This window comes from Rhipicephalus sanguineus, chromosome 11 (genome assembly GCF_013339695.2).
Source record: "Rhipicephalus sanguineus isolate Rsan-2018 chromosome 11, BIME_Rsan_1.4, whole genome shotgun sequence".
NCBI lineage: Eukaryota > Metazoa > Arthropoda > Arachnida > Ixodida > Ixodidae > Rhipicephalus > Rhipicephalus sanguineus.
Window position 1 is genome coordinate 49,919,281 of NC_051186.1, and position 25,548 is coordinate 49,944,828.

Here is a 25,548-nt window from a genome sequence, read left to right on the forward strand (position 1 = left end):
AACATAATTCATGCAGGTGTTCGTGGTGGGAGCAACTATATTCAAATTCTGCTCTGGTAATGCCTGGCAGGCCCGAGCACTAGAATGACCCCGCACGAAGAGCGACCCATTCGGCCCAGGTTACGAGGGCTCGCTTTATTCTCTGATTCGGTGCTCTGAGCAGCCTTTCGCAGGTCCGTTGTGAGGGAGCTGGTAGGAGCGACCTAGAAGTGTGTACACCACTCCCTAACCCCTCCTTCCCTCCCCCCCCCCCCTCAGAGGGTGCGATTTTCGCTAGCCAATGTTTGATTTGTGCAGTTTTGACATAAATGGCTCCATTTGGCTTTCGTAATCATGGCCGGCCTATGTGGGCAGAGGAATGAGTCAGCTTGGATTTACACCGGATTGAAGTTCGTCCTCTCGTGAGGCTTGCGTGCGGGGGCGCATAAATGTGTCTTTTAAGGCGAAAGCCTTAGATGCCTCATCAAGCTCGAAAATTGACCGTCGGCGCCGACGGCGTCAGCACGAGTGATGCAAAAAGTCATCATCACGTGATGACACACACTACGGCGTCATGACGTCACAGATAGCAAAAGTTTGTGACGTCGTCATGACGTCAGATCACCTGACGTCACATGAGGACGAAATCACACGACATCGTCGCTTGGCCAAAGGTGGGTCGATCACGGTGGCAATGCAAAATCTAGTGAGGTGCGGAAAACTTGCAATGCCTCCGATCCTGGAGGCCGTTCAAGACAAAGTTAGGTGCAGGAAGCTTTGGGATAGGGGCGGGCGAGGCTTAATAAATCGACTGAGAAGCATAATAAGAAGAATATGGCTTTCGGCCTCGAGTCGTCTTAGGCAAATGCATAAGGCGCCGTGTGAGCTTTTGTAGTGCTGTGAGATTTTGTGGCACGTCGTCGGCGCCTAATCCACTGGACCCGAGTAGAATCTCCTTTATGAGTCGCCTTAGCGATGCGTAAGCGTGGGGTTTTATTGTAGGTTGCAACTATCCGTTGCTTTCGGGGCGGCATCGACATGTGCGTCTTTCATCTTCTTTCTAGCCTTCGTCAGCGTCTGGAACACTTCGTCAGTGTCTGGCCCACTTGATTGGATTAGCCCATGAAGTTGTTTCAACAAGTACATTCTGATGTGACAATTACACTATACGTCATGAACTGGCATCTGTAGTCTACAGTTCCCTTTCTGCCAAGTCAGATTCTTGTTCTTTCTTTTATAGCGTTAGCTACACTGGCCGAGGCGGAGCAGTTTCGCGTGGCAGTAGGAGAGCCGTGCTGCGCATGCGCGAGGAGCAGTGACGTCACACGGCGCACAGCTGGCGCACCGGAGTTGGGGTCGGTCAAAATGGGACGTGATGCGTGCGTTTCCCTCTCTGCATGAGTGGGCGGATTGTGGCCGGGCAACACGGTGCACGCGTGCGCGCGTCTGTTTTCTGCGCGCCACTAATGGCCAATGTCAGCAAACTTGGGACGCGCCAGTGCGAGCAACGCAGCTCCTTCTGGTCAGTGGATGGTGCCTACAGCCATGGAGAAGGAAAGCGCAAATGCTGCTCAGCGGTACGCAAAAACGGAGAAGCTTAAAGGGACCGACAACCAATTTTCATGGTACCTGTTTTCTTCAGCGCAACGGAAAGCTCACCGGTCAGAGTATCTAATCACGCAATGGTAACGTGGAAAACGCCGCGAAACATTTGTAATAAAAATTTTTCCATCTGCTGCGAATATGCAGTCATATACACACGAGACAACATATGCTGTAAACAGTGAGCACGCTAGCGGTCCGTGTTCGAGCGCGGTGAGTTACTGCGTATGCGCTGCGGCTGGACACGGTCCACTGGCGGCCGCGAAGGCAGCGCTGCTTCTCACCGTGCAGTTCTTTTTACCTCGTAAGCATCACAGAATTCAGTGGGGCTAGATAATGATATACATACTCTAACTTTAAGGAATAATTATGGAACGCATGACAGCATCAGACTACGCACAGCAAAGCGATCGACTTCATAATCCAGCTTCAAGGCTCTTCCGCTACGCTGCGCGACATACCGGTTTTTGTTACTATTACACACGATTTAAAAATATAAATCCTACTCACAACGTGAAAAGGATGCTGGAATCTGTCGCTATATTTTACGGTCTTTTCATTTATACCAAGATCTAATCCCACGTTCTGGCCGGTTGTCGATGCCTTTAACTCATCGGATCCCGAAGTAGTCGCCGGGCAAGAGCGGTTGAGCGTAGGAAATAATCAGCTGAAACTTAGCTAACGCTACGTATATCCTGGCATAGCCGAGCTAAGCCACTGCAATTTTTTTTTCTTACACGACAGGTATGTGGCCCGTCCCGGGACGTTCGACGCTCCACGTCCGATGGTTCAAATCACCACCGAGCCACCGGACAACGGCACAACCACATCGGAGGTCACCAAGCTGTCCTGGGCCGCACGTGAGGACATCTTAAATACGCGGCCCTCCTTTTTCAGATAATATCAACGCGGCCCCTATACACAGCTAAAACTGCACAGCGCGAAAGTCGGCCTGCCTTTGGTCCGCGGCTTTTGTGGGTAAAGCTAAGAAGGAAACAGTTCTTAGAGCGCATCACATCAAGGGTCACATCAAGTTTTTTGTTCGCTCTGCACAGCCTAACCTCGAGGTCAAGCAGCTCGGCTGTTAAAAGGTCGAATTTGAATTTATCGAAGTTTCAATATAACGAAGTAAATTGGCGATTTTGTCGACCTGGTTATATCTAGCTTTAATTGTATTTGCATTGGTGTAGCTAAGAATGTGCGATGCCTGTCGAGCGGCGGATTGACTTTCCTATTCGTCGTAAGAGGTGTTCGTGCAAATGTCTGTGCGGCGCAGACGTACCAAGGAAACCGATATGGTGCTTCTTCGACTCCAAGGACTTCACGTACACGGTAAGCAGCCTGCCACTGGAACTCTGCTCGGCCATCGTCTTCTGCTGCCTCGACCTCTCGCAAGGAGGCGACAGCGTCGTAGTCTTGGCGGCTGATGAAGGTCAGTTTTTCTTGTTTAAAAAATTTCGCTTTGTTTCTGTACTTCTCTCTTGTTTGATAGCATCTCATAAAAGTAAGGAATATAAAAGAAATCATTTCACCACGCGACAAATTAAACAAAAGACAGGCTGTAACTTGGAGATTACTACAAACAGACACTTACCCCAGCCCGGCGATCCTACGCATCTGTTATCCGAGCATATACCCGACTGACGCGTGTAAAGCGTGCGGGGAAAGAGCCACACTGCGCCGCATGCTTTGGGAATGTGCCGGGAGAGCTAATGTTGCTGCCGCCGCTCACTTCGCGACGCATGCTGGGCAGAGACGAACTGCTACCACCGCGCGAGGGGAGGGGCCGACCGCCGCCGCGGTTGTGGTCACTGCTGCAGATCAGCTGCGTCGGCGTCGCTGCCGCTGGGATGCGGCACCCATAAGCGACAAGCTGACCGACCAACTTTGGGCCATCCGGCAAGCCGAGGATGCCGCCCGGGTCCAAGGGCTTCAAGCCGTCACCTGACGCCATCATCATCGACAGAGAGTGGGACGGGACAGGGGTTAATCTCCTGTTCCCCCCGCCTCGCCCGGTCTTTTAATAAAGTTTATTCATTCATTCATTCATTCATAGCTCGCGCGTACGTGATCGCTATAAAGGCCTCGACGCGCAAAGCTCTTGAACTTGAGCCACGACGTATACAATGCAGGAATGCGTAGAATGTGGGTTCTACTGTATTTAAAGGGATACGAAATAGAAAAACGATTTTTGTCATATTAGTAAATTACCTTTATACAAGTCCGAAATCGCAACTCTTGGCGCGATAAGACGCTGGGCAAGCGACAAAATGCTTAATTTCTCGATTAGTAGAACACTGGTGTTTATAATATTGACGTTTTAGACGTTCTCAAACATTGATCCTTTACTCTGACGTAAACAGTTATTTGCCTTTAGTGTCCCCTTAAGGGCATAATAGTTATCAGAGTACAATTTGTCAATCTAAAGCGATTTATTCTTTGGATTTACTGTCGCTTTCAGCGTGGGCCGTAAAATTAGTTGTGACATCTGGTATATCTTTAAAGGGCCGGGTCCTGAACCACCTTTCATGCTTTGTGAAAAAAAAAAAAAACACATGCATCTGAAAGCAGATGCTGCTCTGAACAGCTCAGCCGAATCTTGCATCATGCGCGGTAAGGAGAGTGCACAAGCGGAACGCGAAGTTGCCGCTTTCTCAAGCGTTCTAACTTTATGCGGAAACCCGTACTTTCGCTTTGGAGGACCATCACGCGGCATAGTTCTCTTCATACAACAGATTGCTGCTGCTGGCCAAGAGCGGCGTTTTTATCAGACGCGCTTCTTGCCGTGGAGTGCCGCATTGTGCCGCGCTCTATAGCGTGATAAAGTTACACAGTTGCAACACTAGCGCTCGCCGGAATACCATCGGGAGATAGCGTTCGCATTTTATGACGCGCGTTGTAGGTCGTGACGCGGGTGACGTAGCTTCTTTTTCTCTTCTCACCCCTCCCCGTGTGGCTTCCAGCTCGCTCGTCGGGACGAAAGAGAGAAAGCGCTTAAAGCGCGCGATAATTGCCTGTACCACCGCTCGTACATGACGAATTCGAAAAACTTTTGCAGCGATCAGTTCGTGAAGCAGTATGCACCGACACTGAAGTCAGGACCACTTAAAGTCGAGCTCCCGTTACCTAAAAAGGCTTTCTACTAAGCCAGCGTTTCGACAGAACCTTGGCTCCAGAGACATTGCCTGTTCGACAATTTCTCATCAGTGATCAATTTTCCATCACTCTCATCGACAGAGTCATTCACCGAAGAATCCATTAGCTCGCTCGCTCGCTCACTCACTCACTCACTCACTCACTCACTCACTCACTCACTCACTCACTCACTCACTCACTCACTCACTCACTCACTCACTCACTCACTCACTCACTCACTCACTCACTCACTCACTCACTCACTCACTCACTCACTCACTCACCACTCACTCACTCACTCACTCACTCACCACCTCACTCACTCACTCATTCACTCACTCACTCACTCACTCACTCACTCACTCACTCACTCACTCACTCACTCACTCACTCACTCACTCCCTCACTCACTCACTCACTCACTCACTCACTCACTCACTCACTAAGCGCCCGTACGTCTTCCGACGTTCAGAACGGTACAGCGCCATCGCGGAGCGTCGCAAGGCCTACCCCTGGGTTCGGTTGTTCGTGGGCGTCGGTGGTCCTCGGGCCATGGAGGACGGCTTCCGCGCCCTCGCCTCGGCCGACGTCACCAACAGGACCGTGGTGCGCCTCTGCCGCAGCCTGCACAAGTTCTCTGAGCGCCTGGGCGGTGAAGGCGTCCTCTTCCACCCGCCGGCTGGGACCGACGGCGCCTACCACCAGTTCATCGTGGTGAGGAATTTCGCGAGCAGTAAATGTCATCTACGGCCAAGTGGGCTACCTTGTTAGTTCGACGCATTAGAGTTCAAAAACTATTAAGGCGAAAGCCTTAGATGCCTCATCAAAGGCGAAAAACTCACAGGGATCCCTATGCATTCGCCTAAGACGTATCGAAGGAGAAAGTTATCTTCTTTTTCTTCCCAGCCGATTTGTTGATTCTCCCCTGCCCCCCTCCTAAAGCTTTTTGCACCTAAAGTGGTCTTGCACTGCCTCCGGGATCGGATGCATTGCAAGCTTTCTGCAACTTACCTGGTTTTAACGCAATAGCGTTAAAGAGCTCGCTTCACAGAAGTTCCGGGGTCGGCGTCGTTGGTTGTGAGCGAAAAATCAGCGTTGTCGGTGTCCGAGAAATCGAGAAAGATGAGAGTAAAATAAATATTAAAGAAACTTAGAGGACGCCTGAGCTCAAGCTCAAGCGTCCTCCAAGTTTTTGCAATGCCTCCGTGATCGGCCCACCTTTGACCACGCGATGACGTTACGAATCTTGGCTACCTCTAACGTCATATGCTGACGTCACAAGTGGTGAGCTCATATAGTGACGTTTTCACATGACGACTTTTTGCATCGCTCATTCTGAAGCCGACGCCGCCGACGCTCAATTTTCGCGTTGATGAGGCACCTAAGGCTTTCGCCTTAGAGGTGACCGTCAACGTCGGCGCCGCTGGCGTCAACACGAGCGATTCAAAGAATCATCGAGTGATGACCTCACCATGTGACGTCATTATGGTGTCACAGATACCGAAATTCGTGACGTCATTGCGACGTCATCATGGCGTTATCGTTATCAAAATTTGTGACGCCCTAGGGATGGTAAAATCGACGAACGATTAATCGATTAATCGATTAAATGTCCACAATTAATCGATTATTCGTCATCTATTTCCGGCTTTCGATTAATCGAATTAATTGATTAAAACTATTCGATTAATCGATTACGGCTCCCCCCACTCCCGCCCCAAACCTCCCCCCTTGGCCGGAGCGCATGACTGCGAGGCGCGTTATCCTGATGCGCAGATGCCATGCACATCGCCTCTGTTTGACTGCTTTCACTACAGCGCATATTTCTGCGCTAGCAGAACGAGCCAGGAGCTCACGGCGGCCATACCCCATGCCATACCCCATAGAGAAAGATATGAACTCGCCTTGAACTCTAAGCACTCCCCAATGCTTCAAGCCCGGGCAGGAGGCGGCTCTACCCCATTGAGGCAGAAATGAACTTTCCCGCTTCTCTCCGGCTCGCAGTCTACTGCTGCTACTGCCTCATACGTGCCAGCGCATCGTCTTGTTGCTTATTTTGCTCGTGTTCGTTTTTTGCCGCGCTGTTTCATCGTGTTGCCGCATAAACGCATCTCTCCTTACATTTGATAAACGAGTAGTTTTCGTCGCCTGTAGTGTCAATCGCAACTTTCCTCGTATTTTATTAAACCCTCAGATTTTACTCGATTCTTGTGTAAGTGCGGCATTGTAATATGCGCTGCTTATTTCCTGACTGGTTCTTAGTGCCGTTCTGTTTTACTTTTTAGCAAATAAAATAGCCTTTACCAATGAAAGAGAGAGAGAAAATATATTGTAAGGCAGAGAGGGTGACCTGAGCTATGCTCCTGCCTGCTGCTCTGCACCGGGGAAAACGCAACGGGGGAAAAAAGAGTGATGAAGTACGATGATGGGGAGAGGATTAGGTAATCCGTATATACATAATAAGACACGTTTGCTAGCGTAAAGAGGGCAAGGACGCTAGCAACCATCTTTTATTATGCTGTATACCAACTAGCCCAACTGCGCGTCTTATTAGGTATATACCATTTTCATAATTATTCAGCTAGCTTTCCTGCGATGCAGTTAGGCCAATTAATGACAGCTAGACACTTTTTCAAACAGAGTGTTCAAGCACGGTTTGCTTGCGCTGGGGCGCGGAAAATATAGACTCGGCTTGCTCGGCTCTCTTGACACGAACGCGCATAATAGACAGCACGTGCAACCTCGTCTCCACTTGAAGCACGAAAGTTGCTGCCATTAGTTGGGAGAAAATGTAGCGCAGGAATACGCACTCGCGAACTGTGAAAAGGGTCTTATAGACCCTTTGTGTAATCCTCAACTTTACGCGTCGGTTTACCGAACGTCTGGCATCCAGTGCATTACTATTGAAGAAGTGACCTTGTAGCATTTAGTAATATTGTATGGTCGCATACTTAGGGAGAAATACAGCTTTCAGGTAGAGGCCCCCGTATTCTGCTGTGACAGGAAAGGAGGACAGTCGCGAAATTTATGCTGTAATGCCTGATACACTAGATAGCGCTCACAGTTCAGGCTGTACGCACGAGTGAAAAGGTGCGAGTGGCGCCATGTTAAGGCAACGATCAGATGAAACCTGCGGAGTATACTGGCGCTGCTGCTGTTTGTTCTAGCCGGGAGGCAGAAACTCCTGTCACTCTATTTCCCGCAGTTGCCTGTACCGATGGTCTGTTTGAGGCCAGTATGTTTCCGTGTAATCTCTGCATGGGCGACCTCAAGGAAAACGTCGCGTCAGTCCGCAATTTTAGTATTATGTAGGGCTTCCACAATATCTAACAGACAAACCGAGAAAGAATAACAGAGAGCCCTGAGCTAGTTGGTAAGTATTCATTCTAAAAAGACAGGGCGTGCAAACACGGACACAAGAAAGAAGTCAGGACACCACAAACGCCGACTAACAACTGAATAGATGCACAACGGCGGAAAAGAAAGAAGGCACGAAAACTTATCCGCGCATGCCCATGTAATAGGCGAACCTATGAATCCGGTACGCTTGGGAGCCTACGCGAAATATAACTGTTAAGGCATTTAATTTCATCTTTATGCAAGTTAATCGACGGTTGGCTTACGCATGCGCTACCACTATTCTCGGTATGCCATGCCTCAATCCTCAGGCGCGTTTCTTCATTTCTATGCCGGCACAACACTGCGCATTAATCGTATTTTGGCGTGCATTTATACACCATCGACAAATTAACGATATATTAGAAGGTGAGCCTCCGGTTAGTGATATTTTATGTTCTAATAATCTATGGTTAATGCAGCGGCCCGTCTGTCCTACGTAGAAGCGGCCGCAGCTGAAAGGGACCTTATACACCACACTTGTACGGCAATCAGTGAATTTGTTTGTGTGTTTTACGAAGCAAATATCGGTTCGCTTCTTGTCTATTACTCGCTCATTCTTCCTCTGCACAGCGGCACTTATCTTACCTAGCTTATTGGCAGCCGTGAAAACAACATCAACGCCGTATCTATTTCCTACTTTCTTTAGCCTGTGAGATACGCAATGAATGTACGGTATAGCTACGACGGTCTCTTCCTATTGCTTTCTGCAACCGTGCTCGGACTTAACATAATTGACTTCTTTAAACGCTCAGCGTCAGTGGCCACTGCATTACGGGGATAACCTACATCTAAAAGACGCGTAAGCTGTGCGTTAAAGCTATCACTCATTTTGTGCTCACACGACTTGGTGAGGTCAGACTTAAGGCAAGACATGGCAATACCGTTTTTTACAACCTTCGAGTGTTTCGACGAAAAATTTAACAGCGGTTTTGAAGATCTAGGAGCATACTGCCAGCACACGTGGTTCTTCTGAAACGTTAAGGAAATGTGTAGAAATTGTACTCCATTATTCTGAGGCAACTCTTTAGTAAAGCTCAGCCCTCTTCTATTTAATTCAAAATTTTCGCTCACTGAGGTTACCCCGTTTTCAAAGCCCTCACCACTACAAAAAATCAAGTAATCGTCTACATAACGAAAAACCAGTGTTGTCCCCGAACGCGCCTCCGATTTCGATGAGCTCGAGTAGGCAGGCTTCGAGAAAATACGACCAGCTGCCGAATAGTCCAGGTATGATGGCCACAGATGCTTGAAACCACGACATCAACCAACGACGACGAGCCCCTTGTGTCCAGTGTGCGAAAGTGGGAATTTTCGCACACTGGACACAAGGGGCCCGTCGTCGACACTTTCGAAGGTGGGAATTTTCGATCGTCAGCGCGTCTGATAAAAGGATTTAGGTCCATATCAAACATGAACGATGACTCTCAAACAAAGTGATATAGGTTATAAAGCACCCACAAGAAATGTCGATTAATCGATTAATCGATTAAAACATTCCACCGAAAGCAGTTAATCGATTAAAGGCTAAATCGATTAACGATTAACGATTGATCGATTAAAAATTTTAATTGACCATCCCTATGACGCCCCTGCCACGTCATCAAGACGTCACTATGACATCGCATAACCTGACGTAACTTGGTGACGTCATCACCTGACGTTGCTTGGTCAAAGGTGGGCCGATCCCGGAGGCACTGCAAAACCATGTGAGGTTCAGAAAGCTTCCAATGCCTCCGATCCTGTAGGCTGTGCAACACTACGTTGTGTGCGGAACGCCTTCGGGTGAGGGGGCGGGGGCCCAATACGACCGACTGAGTAGAAAAAAGATGATCACTTTCGCCTTCCAGTCGCCTTCGGCAAATGCATAAGTGGTCGCGTAACTTTTTTTCCTAGCAGGAAGATGCCGTCTACAGCGGATAGAGTAACTGGCTAGTTTGTATGCATTCTTGTCCGGAACTTATTAGGCGCTACAGAAGACGGGTTTCAAGAAAGAAAAAAAAACAGGACGAGGAGTTTTCTTGTTGCCCCCAATAAGCTTTGAAGACCTCACGCGACCTTTGAATATGGTGTGTGCTCTTACAGTATAGTGCCAAGCCGAATGAACCATTTGTGAACCTTTTGGTATCGGACAATACGTATGAGTGCAACATCGGTGGAAGTACAGTGAAACCTCGGTGATACGATCGCAGTTCATACGAATTTCGGGGTGAAACGAATTTTTCGTTGGTCCCGGCCAAGGCCCATTGGCCTGCAATGTAATGGAGTACGGTTGTTGCGAACCGATTTTCACCCGCGACGTTTGATACGAACGTACGCTACCACCCAGGTACGAAGAAGTGCTGTCCGCGCTGTCGTGGAAGACGTGCCAAGCACGCGTGAGCGCGGGAACGCAAGCGTGGAAATGCGCGCCGCCCCGCCAAATCGTCAGAATCACGGTGTAAGAAAAACACTTTTCTTACGGTCAGAATAAACCTTCAGAGACGCGTCACGGCCTCCGAGGTTGTGTGCGCGACACTTTGAGGCTTTCATGTGCCTCCGTGTGCCTTCGCGTTTAGATTACAGTGGACATTAGCGCCATGCTTTATTTTAACGAGTCGACGCGGGCTGCTGTCGTTGTAATGTGTTTACACGTGCCAGCTGCCTTGCGCATCAGACATCCTATGGACGAGGACCGAAAGAAGGCGAGGACGGTCTTGGCGAAGGAGTCAGGCCTCAGAACGTCAACATTGTGCGGGCACGGCCGTAAATTTCCTAAAAACATCTCCAACACCTCCGCGATAACAAAATCATAACACAGGACCGTGGTTTTGTAATTTTGTGGCCTTGATCCATCGCGTCAAAGCACTTCTTTCGTTACTTTTGCTGCAGTACTCCGGTGTCATGCGAAAACGCATACTAAAATTTGTAAGGGGCTACTGCTCTCGCGGGTCACAACGCACCTGGTTCATTAATTAAATTCGTGCGTACAGGCCGTATATTTACGAGTGCTGGCATGATTGCCCACATCTAAAAACTTAACTGACAACCATTCAGGGTTCTTCCTGACGTTGCTGCGGCCCTGAAAAGCAGTAAATGAAAATGTACACCCAGCTTTCTGTTTTCGCATGCTAATTTCCCATGCTTTCTGGTGATACGAATTTCGGATGATACGAATATTTTTGGTTGTCCTGTGAGATCCGTATCACCGAGGTTTCACTGTAGTTCGTATTGCTATGTGACGGCGGTGTAGAATGAAGCGCATTGCGTGTATTATGAAGTTTCGTTTGTTCAATGCGCTCAGGAAGATGGACGCTCTCCAGATGAGGGCAATGAGCAAGGTGCTGACAGGGTCCATCCCCCAACAAAGAGTCAGCATTTTACGGTCAGCTGTGGTGCTGCTTCGCAATGTATCTAACACCCACGCTGATCACATCTACATCTGGAGAACTTTCTGATAACGCTGATTCAACATCGTTCGCTAGTGGTGCCTGATTTGACCAATCTTGCCGTTTGAGCGTTTACCTTGCTGTAACATCTGTTTTTGCGTTCACTTCATCAAGTGATGCATCGACACGTCCTAAACTTAAAGACAAGCTTTGACTCGACGCGTTTACACGTCGTGTTGAACAGTTATCGAGATGTTTGCTTTCTTTCTTTCTTCATTCAGAACCTTAATGAATGCCTCGGCGCATTTGACATTGAGGTCAGCGTAGTCATTCCAGAAGACGCCATCGACGACAGGGCCTTCTTCAAGTACGAAGCGTACTACAGGTAAGCAAGAGTTCATCTCCGCGAGGTTAATGAGCGAGCTTTCGTAATCATAAATACTGTGACGTATAGTAGCTAATGCGCCTTTGAGACGGGGCGAACCAATCACATTCAAGGCACAGGACAATCTCAAGATGAGTCCCCACAAGCTATGATGACGAAGAGCCCCATGTGATAACGATCACGTACACATGATGAACTTCCTGATAAATGCCCACAACATGTATTCTTCGTTGAATTAAAGAAAGAAACGCGGTGCCCGAATGAACTATCTGAAGGAAGCGCTATGTCATGCTCCAATGTTCGCTGATGCCAAGAACAAGGTTGATGCGCTGATGCGAAGAACAGTGGTGCTTTGGCGGTAAGTTGGAGATAAATGCGTTAGTGTTACCTTTAATTACCTCTCATAACCATCGATGATCGTGACAGACATAGGCGTGCGCGGGGCTCTCCTTGCTATATAGGGTGGACAGCTGGGCGTGTTGATTTTGTATGTCCCGAGGTAGAAGGCGCGGAGACGACGAAGGACAACGAGAGAGACAAGGATAAGACGACTCTCTCACTCCTAGTCTGTCGTCGTCATCGCGCCTTGTACCTCGGATCAAGGTTCTCCTCTGGGAAGGGGGGGGGGGGTGTTCGCCCCCCCCCTCCCCCCCATACAACCGTCGCCCTTTAGGCGACTCCTAAGGAACACGAGATTTGCAATGCGTGAAAAAATGGGGCTGAAATATAAGGATATGGGGCTGACTTGGCGCCGCACTTACATGATTAAGAGGGACGCCTCTCCCCTCTTCTGTGCGCACGTGTATGGTGAGAGATCACACTTGTGCTTGTAATGTGTGACTATGGGTAAGATTAGCTTTACGCACTACTATACTATAGAGGGGCTCACATCCTACACAGCCGCGTTCAAATTCGGTCTGAATACGAACGCCTGCTATGTCAGCAGGTGTCTGTATTCCGGCCAAATACAAGCAGCCGCTGTGTTTGCTGACAGCGGCGTATGCTGTCGCCTCTGCGATTAACGTTAAGTACACTCCAGGACTCTGACAACATTCTACGCTGGTTCAACTAGCATGTATAGCAATGATCAAGCTGATATAAGTAAAGCTTTGATAGACATTTTATGAATCTGACAGGAAAAACGCTAGCTGATGTAGTTTGCGTTAATAGGTAGTACGTTTTTAAACATCCAGCTACACCTGGAGGACTAAAGTAGGGAAAAAATGGTTAGTGTAAACGTTTTTGTGTGTCCTTCATCTTCCTTTTTTCCTTTTTCTTAATTATATTTCTGTACCTTGTTGATTGTTGTGACGTGCGCTTCAGGCGGAGCTAACTATTTCTTTTTCTTTAGTACCTACTCAACAACGCCTTCATTTCTCTTTCAACCAGGTTCCTTAAGAATGTCGTGGTGTGGGCGCATATTCCAAACATGAGCCATGCCACCTGCGGCTTCGACAGCGGTTCCTTTGTGAGTATTTCGTGTCATGCACATACCTACTCTAAATAAAGCGAGAAGGTTACAGTGCAAAGGTTAATCGCGCATAATGTATTCATGAGCGCACAGAATACGTGGCTGATGAGCACGTAACACCATATGGGGGCTTTTGCACTCACGGCTTATGGCCTGCCGGGAGCGCAGCTCTTTTAAGAGCTGCGCTCTTTTAAGGCGCCCGTTCCTGCATTGAGCGGCGTCGCCGTTATTGGCTGGCGTAACGAATATGTAACGAATGTGTTGCCCTCATGCTGCGACTGCGGTTAGCCAAAACATCAAGCACAATTGGCGTCGCCGCAACGCGAAGCTGCGCTCAGAATTCACATTAGGCAGTATCGTAATCAACGGTGAACTTTTTTGAGTGGCACGATCAACGAGCTACACCATTGTTTCTCTTCTAAGCACTTCCGGTCAAGCACTTACTTCCGGTTCTCTGATTATTCAGGAGTCTTGTAAAAATAAAAGTGGTACGAAATCGATGGTTGTAGTTCAAGTTAAGAGTTGAACGCGTGACTGTCGTTGCTGCCTGTAGCAACTAAAGTGTTGCGCTGTTAAGCACGTGCGTGAATGAATGAATGAATGAATGAATGAATGAATGAATGAATGAATGAATGAATGAATGAAGAACTTTATTTGTCCGTGTTTAAAGGGAAGGGGCCGATGGGACAGAGGTTGATGGGTTGACAGAGGTTGAAGAAAGAAAGAGTAGCGCGTCAGGCACGCACACGCCATGCTTCACTTGCCCCCGTTTTCCCGATATGGCAAGGGCTCCTGGCTTTTTAAAATATTTCTAGACATATTGTTAAGACACTTCATCTCTTTGACAGTTCTCGTCGTTTGGGCGCACTGACCGGGGCAGGACGACTGGTAAGCGTACTCCTGTAAAGAGAAGTGAAGCCTGATGAAATGTCCATCCCGCTACAGGCAATGCGAACTAGTGGGCTGGTTAGTTCGTACTTGTCATTTTGCATGACGTCACTGAGGACGACACGACACAATAAGGCGAAGATGTCACGGTGACAGGCTACGTGATCCAGAGAAAATAGCATATCATAACAGGAAGATTAGGTTACGTTAGGTTAGGTTAGGTTAAAATGCTTTTGGAATCGATGTTACCAGGGTTTCGTGTGCTCAGGCTAATAAGCACCACCTGAGCACATGCAGTGATTGATGGCACTGCCGAGATGCATTGCCAAGAGTCCATAGGAGGGAAGCTGCGCACGTGACTGTAACCGTGGGTTCTCTCTGTGCTTGCCTCGGCTCAGGAACCGTGGTACGAGTGGCTGAAGCGCAAGCCTCTATCGGTGGCCACCAAGAGCCTGCTGTCTCTGAGCCTGGCGCCGCTTCGCTACTCCATGCCGCCCGGCCAGGAAGGCCGCAGTTGCTTCCGCAAGCAGTCTGCGGTGAAGCCACAGAAGGTTCCATTCGCACAGGTGGGCAACCGTATGAGAAAAAAAAAAGTTATGGTAGACAACTGAATTGCTAAGGCAATAGCTTAAAGGGACACTAAAGTGAGACAATAAATTAGTTTAGACTGATAAAGCATACTCTGAAAACTCTAGTGTCGTTAATTTCGTCGGTTAAAAATAAAGAACAACATCGATGTCAAAATTTTCACTTTTAAATTTCCCGCCGAAATCTCCCGTGGTGACGTCACTGACTTGAAAGTGCTCTTTCGTATTTTGGCAACATTGGCTCAACGAAATTTCCCGAAACTTGATATGTTAAGTCTCTGGCTACCTCAGAAGACAAGTTACTCTATTTTCGCCCACTAGGAACTATATATGGATTCTAGTAGACGCTCTCAAGATCGATGACGTCACGAAGACTGGTGGGGGAACTTCGCTGTAGCGTCGCGACCCGTATTTACTTTTTGCGTGTTTTTTCCACTTTCCAAGCGTCTTCTCGCAGCAAAGGTGGTGTTTCTGATATCGTGAAAGAGTAATTTACTAATACGAGAACTACGGTTCTTTCTTAAGTGTCCCTTTAACGTAATCGGTGGCTCTGGTTTAAGATTAATATTGGATACATATGATATCAATTGCATAACTTCACTTTAGAGAATGGGCAGATGATAGTCAAATAAATTGATCAAGTTCACTGAGAGATTGTGAGCAGCTGGGATCGTTGCGGCACCTGGCGGAACAGATCTCAACCACGCGCTTCTCTCTACGTGGCCTCTGAGATCGACAGCGCACGAAACACAAAGTTAACCAAAGGAATACACAAGGGCACACGAACGCCGACGTGCGAGTGCGAATAACAGATACCTAAGTCAAGTATTACGGTCCCTTCCAGAGTTTTTTTAACTTGATTGGAGAAATAATCTTTTACTGCGGGGGAGCTGGGGCGTAGCATCCAAGCCGTCAAGTGAGATCCATCGAGTGGGCAGAACAGCGGTGGGACTCATGCGTCGTGTTTTGACTATGTTTAAACGCCTCGCTGTGCTCCCTAGTGGGTTGCAGAAATTAACGTCTTCATTCGTCTTCTACAACCACGATATATGTTTTGTCTTATGGAGGGCAAGTGGTGCAGGCGAATCTTTTTCTGGGGGGAGGGGGGGGCAGCTGCTCTGCGTGCAACCGCCCCCCCCCCCGGCCCCCTTCGTGCCACACCTGCTCTAAACAAGTCTCTGGGAATGAACCTTCCGCACCACGGGTGCAGGTGTGCCTCAGGATTCCGGACATGACGGCCGAGGAACCGCTACCGACAAGTTCCTGTCACGTGTACCACGACCAGCGCGACTGCTACGTCACGTTTTCCTCCAAGGCGCTTACAGTCATTGTGAGTAGCGCAGAACGTAGATCCGGAATCTGTCACCGAGAACATCAGTGTCGCTAAATGCACGCCATAAAAAAGCTTGTTGCTTAAAAAGAAAAAAAAAAAGCGAAAAAAAGGCAGGAGCCTTCGCATTATCGGGAAAATGGGGACAAGCGAAGTTTCTCGTGCGCGTTCCTGACGGGGGGTGGGGGTATTGCTTTTCTTTCTTTCTTTCTTTCTTTCTTTCTTTCTTTCTTTCTTTCTTTCTTTCTTTCTTTCTTTCTTTCTTTCTTTCTTTCTTTCTTTCTTTCTTTCTTTCTTTCTTTCTTTCTTTCTTTCTTTCTTTCTTTCTTTCTTATTGCACAATGCTCCCTCCCAACTGTTTACTTTCTCCATGCGGGGGATCGGACCGTCATCCACGTGCTTAGTAGCGCAACCCTTCAGTTGCTACAGGCCACAACGATGGTCATGCGTTCATATCCAGGCAAGAATGAAATGTGGCAACGTGGAATGACGAGGGACCTCCGTAAACTCGATAAAAGATCAGACTTCCATATCAAAAGCACCTGATCGCCGACAAGACCACGATCGAGAGAACATCATTTATTTTAAAACATAGTGCTATACAAATGCGAATGTTGCCGGCGCACCTTCGAGGGCCTATTTGTGTGCACACGCGATCTACCCGATCTACCTAGTGGAAATTGCGTTCGTAAACAAAGTTAAAAGTTTTGATGCGCTACTGTTTGAAAGCCGAAGTGGATCCGGTGCTATACTCGCGGACAACTTTTCTTGGCAAAGAAGCGAAGGCTACAGAGACACAATGCACGTATCCTACCACTAGTGGTAGGATACGTGCATTGTGTCCCACAACTGCGTCCGTATTTTTTGCGTGAGATATATAAAATACTCCTTTGTTTTCAACATGTAGCTTTTTGAGACGGAACGCGGCGCACACAAGCGAAGTACTTGTATTTCTTTTACTTTACACGTTGTCACTTTGCGTTTTTGCGTGCGTGAAAAAATCACAGCATATCCACGGAGTGAATGATGATGAGTGGTCGACGCTGCGGAGGTTCATCGGTAAACCGTGAATCTTCCGTGAATTCTGCCCAGTACATCATCACCGACGTGAGATCGGGCGCGTTTATACTAAAGGTTCGATGAGAGTTATGACGACTTGCAGCTCACTTTAATTTTACATGTACGCTGTGAATTTTCATTGTTTAGAAAACCATTGCTTTAGAAAACATCTGGCGTCTTTCGTTAAGCAGCTGGCGTCTTTTCGTTTTGTCTTAGAAACATCTGGCGTCTTTTCGTTTTGCTTTTAGAAAACATCTGGCGTCTTTCGTTGGTTTATTTCATCAATCAACGGCGTTTTGAACAAAATTTTTATTGTTTAATCACGCACAGGAGAAATCTCACCAGGCACTACCTTGGAGGTAAACAATGGCTGCTAATGGGAATGAGAGACAGAAGAAGTCGGCTTTTAGCCAACACTTACACTTCTACTTCTACTAACGTTTCCTACTGGAACATGCCAATGGCTGCTAATGGGGAGTGAGAGACAGAAGACGGCTTTTAGTTAACGCGCACGCTGCGAATTTTTTATTGTTCAACAACGCACAGGAGAAATCTCCCACCGGCACCACCTTGGAGGTCAAGATCTGGTACTAGCGTTACGACTGGTTACGCACTACGAAGGACGAACGGGTGCCGCTTTAAAGGGGCCCTGCACCCAGATTTTACCCTCCAATTTTTACATCGGAACGCGTTCCTTGTATCGTCCTGGGATGAATGCCAAAAGAATTTTGGAGATAGACGCACGGAAACGGAAGTTATTGAACTTACAAATTCAAAATAAAAGCAGACGACAGAAATTGGCGTACCCTTTCGTATTTCACTCAACTAGTGACGTGTCACTGGAGTTTTGTCTGCTTCCAATCAAAACGCGACTTACATTTTGCCATACCGGAACCCCGCAGCACATGGTGGTCTTCTGGTCGCAAGCGGGCGCCGCTCCTTTTGACGGCTGCCGCACAAGTTAGCAGATGACTGTATCTATGTATGCTGTTTACTCAACACAATGTTGGCAGGTGATAAATACCAAAGACGACACCAGCAGTTGATGGTAGGTACGCAAACACACCTAGACACCTTGAGCACATGGAAAATGTGTGTAAGGCAGAAATGCAAAGCACAGTGTATTGATGAAGGCTGCGCCGGCTGCGCCTTGAGTAGGCCGTTCGGCAGCGCCATCTGTGTCGCAGTTTCTGATAAGTTAAAATCGATGCACAAATTGGTGTCCTTTTCGCAGCTGTAACGAGCATTAAACACATTAAAATGAGTAAATTCCACATACTGAGTGTGTCGCAAGCGTGTACTATATATTATTTATTTCCCACCAATCAAGACGAACAGCATAAGTCACGCACGCTATCTCACTTCCTGTAACAGAAATTGTCGTTGTACGACGCTGCACTCGGCGCGGAAACCCATTTCGGAAGCAAATTATAATATCAAACGCTTCGTTCTCGCCGCTTTCCTTGGTGCCAGAGCAGTCATCAAGACCCATAGAAAGCAAACGGCCGATAAAAACAACGTGCGTAATTGAGGATGCAGGACCCCTTTAAGGAGCTTCGCCCCTAAAAGTCGCGCCTTTTACCCGTACCTTAGACGCTAAGCAGCGTTTTCGTCAAAAAATCACAGCATATCCACGGAGTGAATGATGATGAGTGGGCGAAGCTGCGGAGGTTCATCGGTAAACCGTGAATCTTCCGTGAATTCTGCCCAGTACATCATCACCGACGTGAGATCGGGCGCGTTTATACTAAAGGTTCGATGAGAGTTATGAAGACTTGCAGCTCACTTTAATTTTACATGTACGCTGTGAATTTTCATTGTTTAGAAAACCATTGCTTAAGAAAACTTCTGGCGTCTTTCGTTAAGCAGCTGGCGTCTTTTCGTTTTGCTTTAGAAACATCTGGCGTTCTTTCGTTTTGCTTTTAGAAAACATCTGGCGTCTTTCGTTGGTTTATTTCATCAATCAACGGCGTTTTGAACAAAATTTTTATTGTTTAATCACGCACAGGAGAAATCTCACCAGGCACTACCTTGGAGGTAAACAATGGCTGCTAATGGGAATGAGAGACAGAAGAAGTCGGCTTTTAGTTAACGCGCACGCTGCGAATTTTTAGGGGCGAAGCTCCTTAAGGCGGCACCCGTTCGTCCCTCGTAATCGTCGTCATCGTAGTAGTCCGTAACAAGTCTTACGCTTTGACCTCCAAGGTGGTGCCGGTGGGAGATTTCTCCTGTGCGTTGTTGAACCATAAAAAATTCGCAGCGTGCGCGTTAACTAAAAGCCGAATTCTTCTGTCTCTCATTCCCCATTAGCAGCCATTGGCATGTTCCAGTAGGAAACGTTAGTAGAAGTAGAAGTGTAAGTGTTAGCTAAAAGCCGACTTCTTCTGTCTCTCATTCCCATTAGCAGCCATTGTTTACCTCCAAGGTAGTGCCTGGTGAGATTTCTCCTGTGCGTGATTAAACAATAAAAATTTTGTTCAAAACGCCGTTGATTGATGAAATAAACCAACGAAAGACGCCAGATGTTTTGTAAAAGCAGAACGAAAGAACGCCAGATGTTTTTCTTAAAGTGTAGTAGTAGTAGTTGTATGTAGCCACCTCTCCCGATCGTCAACGGGCGAGGTGGACCGGCAACGGCGCGAGGACCCTGCCGTACGAGAGTTAAGTCACACTAAAAGACATACTTTGCGGGCGATACACTCTAGTGAGCTTTCAACTTTCCGTCTTAATGTACATGATAAAGAAATTATTTCTACGAAAAACGCAAGGCACACCTTGAGCAATATATTTGGTTTTGGGACGCTAAATGGAACCATGAGGCGATGCGAAGCCGGAGCACTTGCACGATCGCGTTCCGTTGGCTTTCGTTGGGCATGCTACCGACCTCGCGTCGTGGAACGCGCGTCCTGTCTTCCCTCTAGCCTTGCCTTTAATTCGTACAGGGCGAGCGGGGAATGCGGTCGCTCTTGGCGCTCTTTCGCTCGGGAGCGGACTTCTTCCTTGCATTTCACCTATCACAAGTGATAATGAAGGGACCACGTAAACCAACAGTACAATAAAAGTTTGATGTTTAATATATACACGATGTTTCACACTCTTTATATTATGTACTGGGCGCATTTCACGGAAGAGTTTCACGGTTTACAGATGATTCCCTCCGTAGCTTCGCCCCACTCATCATCATTCACCCCGTGGATATGCTGTGATTTTTTTATTGTTGAACAACGCACAGGAAAAATCTCCCACCGGCACCACCTTGGAGGTCAATATCTGGTACTAGCGTTACGACTGGTTACGCACTACGACTACTACGACTACGAGGGACGAACGGGTGCCGCCTTAAGGAGCTTCGCCCCTAAAATGCAACGCTAGCCATCACTTTCCACGGCGTTACGAGACCCGCGCCAAACCGTACTACTACGCGTAGCAGTACATGTGCAGACGCTTCCGCCCCCGTAGCTTTTCCCTTCATTGCCAAGAAAAGTTCCCTGCTAGTGGACACGAATGTCGCGTGTTCGATCGCGGCTGCGGCGGTTGCATTTTGATGGAGGCGAAGCGCTAAGGGCCCGGCCGTTTACTGTGCGATGTCAGTGCACATTGAGGAACACCAGATGGCCGAAATTTCAGCAGCCCACCCGTACGACGTGCCTCGTAATCATATCGTTGTTTTGGCACGTAAAACCCCGGATAATAATCGTATTGAAGTCCAAGCAGGACTTATGGGATAGCCGTTTGCGTTTTTCCGCATCTGGCCGAAATTGAAATGAGGAAATTTGTAGCCTTAAAATGGAATCAGCTTGCGTAAGACTGCGCCAGATGAAACCGTATCGTTTGCAAAGGCCTTCGTCCTGGGGCATGTATTAAGGTATGCTGTTAATGGCGATGACTTTGTTAATTGAATCACCGTATACCAAGAGAGAACGTTTAGAATATCTGCCAGTTGGGCGTGTTCGTATACGCTCATGATGGTGAACATGGGGTGATGGTTGCACGTGGAAAACATTACATCGGTCAAACGGGCCGATGCCTAAATGTACGCCTTCGCGAACACGAAAGCTCTTTAAAAGGGGCACCGCATTCGCATCTTGCAATACACTGTAAATAGTGCACGTGCCAACCTGAGTCTGTAGCTTGACAAGCACACCGATTGTTCGGTCAGAGAAATCGTTGACGGCTACCGTATCTGGAAAAGTGGCAGTGGTTGCGTTGGCCAACCGTCCGATTTGCTCTCTGAATGTGAAGTTGCTTTTTTAGAGAGAAGTTAAAAAGAAGTGTGTTTATTCCCTTGGTGTGAATGCATGCACGGTTTTTATCTCTTGTGCTTTTTTGTTTCTTTTGTGATCACGCGTGTAATTCTCGTTTTTAACGATGACGTACATTTTAGTGCATATGGGGGCGTTGTTTCAAAATAAAGCTTTCAGTTTCTAGCAGCGCCTTCTTCTGTGCTCTTCAGAGTCCCCGTTCCTTTTAGCGCTTCACCTTCATGAAGAGAGAACCTATAGACCAGGGGTCGGCAACCTGCGGCCCGAGGGGCAGTTTTATGCGGCCCCCTGCACGATATGAGAACACATGGGCGCCAATATCTTAGGTCCATTATATTGTTTTCTTGTTTTTTGTATGTCGTGACGTGAAATTAACGAAGTCATCAAACATCGAACTGCACCAGCGAGCCATTTTCATGCGTATACGTCCTGAGCAGAAATGTTTGTTTAGTTGTTATAGATACAAAACGACAAGGGTAACAGCCCAGTATGGCGGCACAGATACCCATCCGTAAAACAGTCTACAGAGGGAACTGACTTGAGCGTTACGGCTTTCGCGCCTTATGACGCAGGGCAACGTGGTGAATCGACACTTCCAGAACGGCCTGGCCGTTGTCGACCTCAACTTCGACGACTACCTGGGCGTCTGCGGCGAGCGTCACCGGCTCTTCAACGCGCTCTACAACATCGTCGATGCGTCGTGAAACTTCGTGAAACTCCGTCGCGGCTTTCACGCTGAACGCGACAAAGCTCGGAGTTGTTTCCTCAAGTACCTCACTGAGGAGAGCAGCCGTGGCTGCGGGCTAAAATAAAACAAAAGACAGAAAAAATAACTCGGCGCTAATTCAACGGTTAATGTAGCGCTAGCGTAGTTCTCGTGTTAAATCCTGGGCTAAATCCTGGGCTAATGTTGTTCTGGTGTAGGTATTCAGTGTAGTTCTAAATTGTGCGCTTAATGCAGCTGGAACTTGAGGAAGTGCGTAGCACGGGCAACCCAGCGATTACCTCGGCAATCTCGCGCTTGCCCAGGCGGTAGCGCCCTCTCTTGCACGGCGCGGGTATCAACGAGATGTTTCAGAAGCGTTTTTCACGTTTCAGGTACATTAATGCGAATAATTATTGGTTATTTCTGTAGTTTATATTATTTTAGACCATGTTAGTTTAATTTGCACTGATTTCGAACATTGTTAGGCTTGTTTTAGGCCGGTATTGACCACTGCGTGACCACGCGACATGAGACGGTGGGTGGACGACAAGCCGGGCCCCTAAAGGGCTACGTTCTAGAACAAAGAGGCGACCCTAATCGTCTCTTAGGTATCTGGTAGTGGCTCAAGCACTTCGGCATTCGTGTGCCGTAGTTGGTGTCTTTCTTGAGTCAACTTAGAGTCAGACTGCCACAGCAGATCCCTGAGGCCACGTGGAAAGAAGCGTGGTTTATATCCGATTCGGCGGGTGCCCAAACCATCCCAGCTGCTCAAATGAAAACCGTCTGTTAATTCAAGTTACTAACTGAATTAGGTTTCATTAATTACAGTGAGAGCTAATTGACCCTTATCCTAAGTGAACTTATGCCCCTATATAATACACATCCAATATATCTCGTAACATGAACGAGGAACATCGATTTTGTACTAGTTTTAGTTTTTGGAAGACTTTTCCCTGAATCTTCGGCAAACCGGAAGTAGGAGCTCGACCGGAAGTCCTTCGAAGAGAAACAAGTGTCACTCGTTGTTCGTTCCAGTGAAAAAAAAATTATTGGGGAGGAATCCAGACAAGAAACGAATTCTGGAAAAGCCGGAGTCGATCTTCAAAGTCGACTCGGGGCTATCTTGCAGCGCGGCCTATTTCGTGGGAATAAACATGGTTACAGTGGCCAAGACACCAGTCATAGTATAGCATAAACTCAAACAAAACTGACTGTGACGATTCACGCGCCAAGGTACATGGTGCGTTTACGAGGCGGGCCGTAATGGGGGGCTCCTAAATTTGACATCCCGCAGCCTGGTGCAGACCATCTTCATACTTGTAAAGCTAGCTTTCCTGCGGTGCAGTTTGTCCAGCTAATGGCGGCTAGTCTCTTCTGCAAACCAGCCGCAGCGGTCGCATTTGGATTAAGGCAACATGCTAGAGGCCCTTGTGCTGTGCGATGTCAACGCACGTTAAAGAAGACCAGATGGTCGGAATTTCCGGAGCCCTCCACTACGCCGTCCCTCATAATCATATCCTGGTTTTGGGACGTAAGACCCCAGATATTATTATTATTATTATTACTACTACTTCTGCAAACAGCGTGTTCAAGCGCAGTTTGCTTGCGTTATGACGCGGAAAATGTAGACTCGGCTCTCTTGGTATAAGCACGCGTAATAGACCAGCCCCAGCGCGTGCAACTAGGACCGACTCTTCACTTGAAGCTCGACAAGTGCCGCCATTACTCGGGCGAATGTGCAGCGCAAGGAATCGCACTTGCGGATTACGAAAAAGGTCTTTTTCCGACTGCAAGGGCAGATTGCGCAGATTTATCGAATAATTCCCGAGGTTTTACGTGCCAAAACCACGATATGATTATGAGGGACGCCATAGGGGAGGACACGGGATTAATTTGAACCACCAGGGTTTTTTTTTAACGTGCACCTAAATCTAAGCACGAGGGTGTTATTTGCATTTCGCGCCCACCGGAATGCGGCCGCAGTGGCCAGGAGCCGAACCTGCGCCCTCGAGCAAAGCAGCGCGGGCACCTTGACGTTCTAAGTTACCACAGCTGGTAAATGTCAGATTTGGGACTATTGTATGCTCGTCTGACAGCGACCTGAAGCATATTTACGTACTTTCGTACTCATAGACCTGCATGCAGTGGTTAAGAGGCGCCCAACTTATACATGAGGAAATGGGAGGAATATGTACGTACAGTATAGTCGCACAAACTTGTAATAGTAATTGTTGGGGTTTAACGTCCCGAAACCCTGATATGCACATCAGTCCCCTTTACGATAGGGTTTCATAATACTACACTAGAGGGAAATCTGGCGCTAGTGTCTGTGGACGCTGCAACACATGGCGATGAGCCAGCATGCTAATCATGGGTAGGACATGGATTGGCATAAACGTCGTTCTTTCGGTTCCGTGTGGCCTGCAGCCGCTGTTTCGCCAGACGAAGTTCAGCAGAAGTTCAACAGTGCCACTCCACCACCTTGACCCTATAAGTTTGGCGAATTCAAACCGGCTCACAGGATTCACAACGAGCCCTTCTTTTATTCGAAACAAAAGCCAAAACGCAACATTGAACAAAGCCCGTTCGAAGCCGCAAGCACGAAGACTAGGCAAATCGATGTAGAAGCCATTATTTCCACGGGGGCTGAATGATCGCAGCGCTATGGTGCCCTCTTAGAGATATTGTGGGAAACTCCATGGCGGTGACGTTAGCGCCTCTTCAGCGGCCTCGGACATCGAGACCGTGAAGAATGCACGTCGCGTTTGTATGGCAACCAGCGCTTCGCGGCAAAACCGCATTCACTGACAGGCGGTCTCGTGTCAAATTTCGGCGGGTCGGACCAGAGCTGTCGACGCGAGTGACCGTGCGCCTTCATGTGTCCACCACTGACCTACTTTCTCCGCGTGGCACAATCATTGCGTCTTTCCTCGCGAAGCGCCGGTTGCTATAGCAACGGGGATAAGAACCGTTTCAACGCAGGAAACTAGGCTGGCTGGTGGTAAATGAACTTGTGAATCTTAAAAAGCGCAAAACAACAATCACGGAAGGAAGAGGCACGACGGGCAACGCATATGCGCAGCATATGGTACTGCGTCGTATCGGATATGCGTAGACACGTAAACAGCACGGGCACTAGACAGTTCATCTCTACAGCCGTGCTGTTTACGTGCGTATTCCTTCTGTGATTGTTGCTTTGCGTTTGTTAAGATACGCAAGATAAGAACTTTTTCTATCTCGGAAGTTCCGCCGCTATAGATATCCGCTGTCGCCACAGGATCGATTTGGCGCACGCCGTTGCTAGTATATCTCGGTGATAGCGCCTTGCAAGCAAGGCGTCACATTTCGCTACCGAAAAAAAGTGTATGTCTTACACCGTG

General features: G+C 48.0%; 1 protein-coding gene across 1 annotated transcript in view; it reads left to right on the plus strand.

The window, feature by feature from the left end:
- Positions 1–22,257, plus strand: part of LOC119373985 (uncharacterized) — a 45,894-nt gene extending 23,637 nt beyond the window's left edge. Inside the window, exons 4-11 of the mRNA XM_049411126.1 lie at positions 2,326–2,441; positions 2,858–3,013; positions 5,189–5,430; positions 11,762–11,865; positions 13,255–13,333; positions 14,623–14,790; positions 16,022–16,141; positions 22,035–22,257. Of these exons, the coding sequence (XP_049267083.1) occupies positions 2,326–2,441; positions 2,858–3,013; positions 5,189–5,430; positions 11,762–11,865; positions 13,255–13,333; positions 14,623–14,790; positions 16,022–16,141; positions 22,035–22,166 (1,117 nt within the window). The 3' untranslated portion in view covers positions 22,167–22,257. The remainder of the gene's footprint in view (positions 1–2,325; positions 2,442–2,857; positions 3,014–5,188; positions 5,431–11,761; positions 11,866–13,254; positions 13,334–14,622; positions 14,791–16,021; positions 16,142–22,034) is intronic.
- Positions 22,258–25,548: the final 3,291 nt, after the last annotated feature.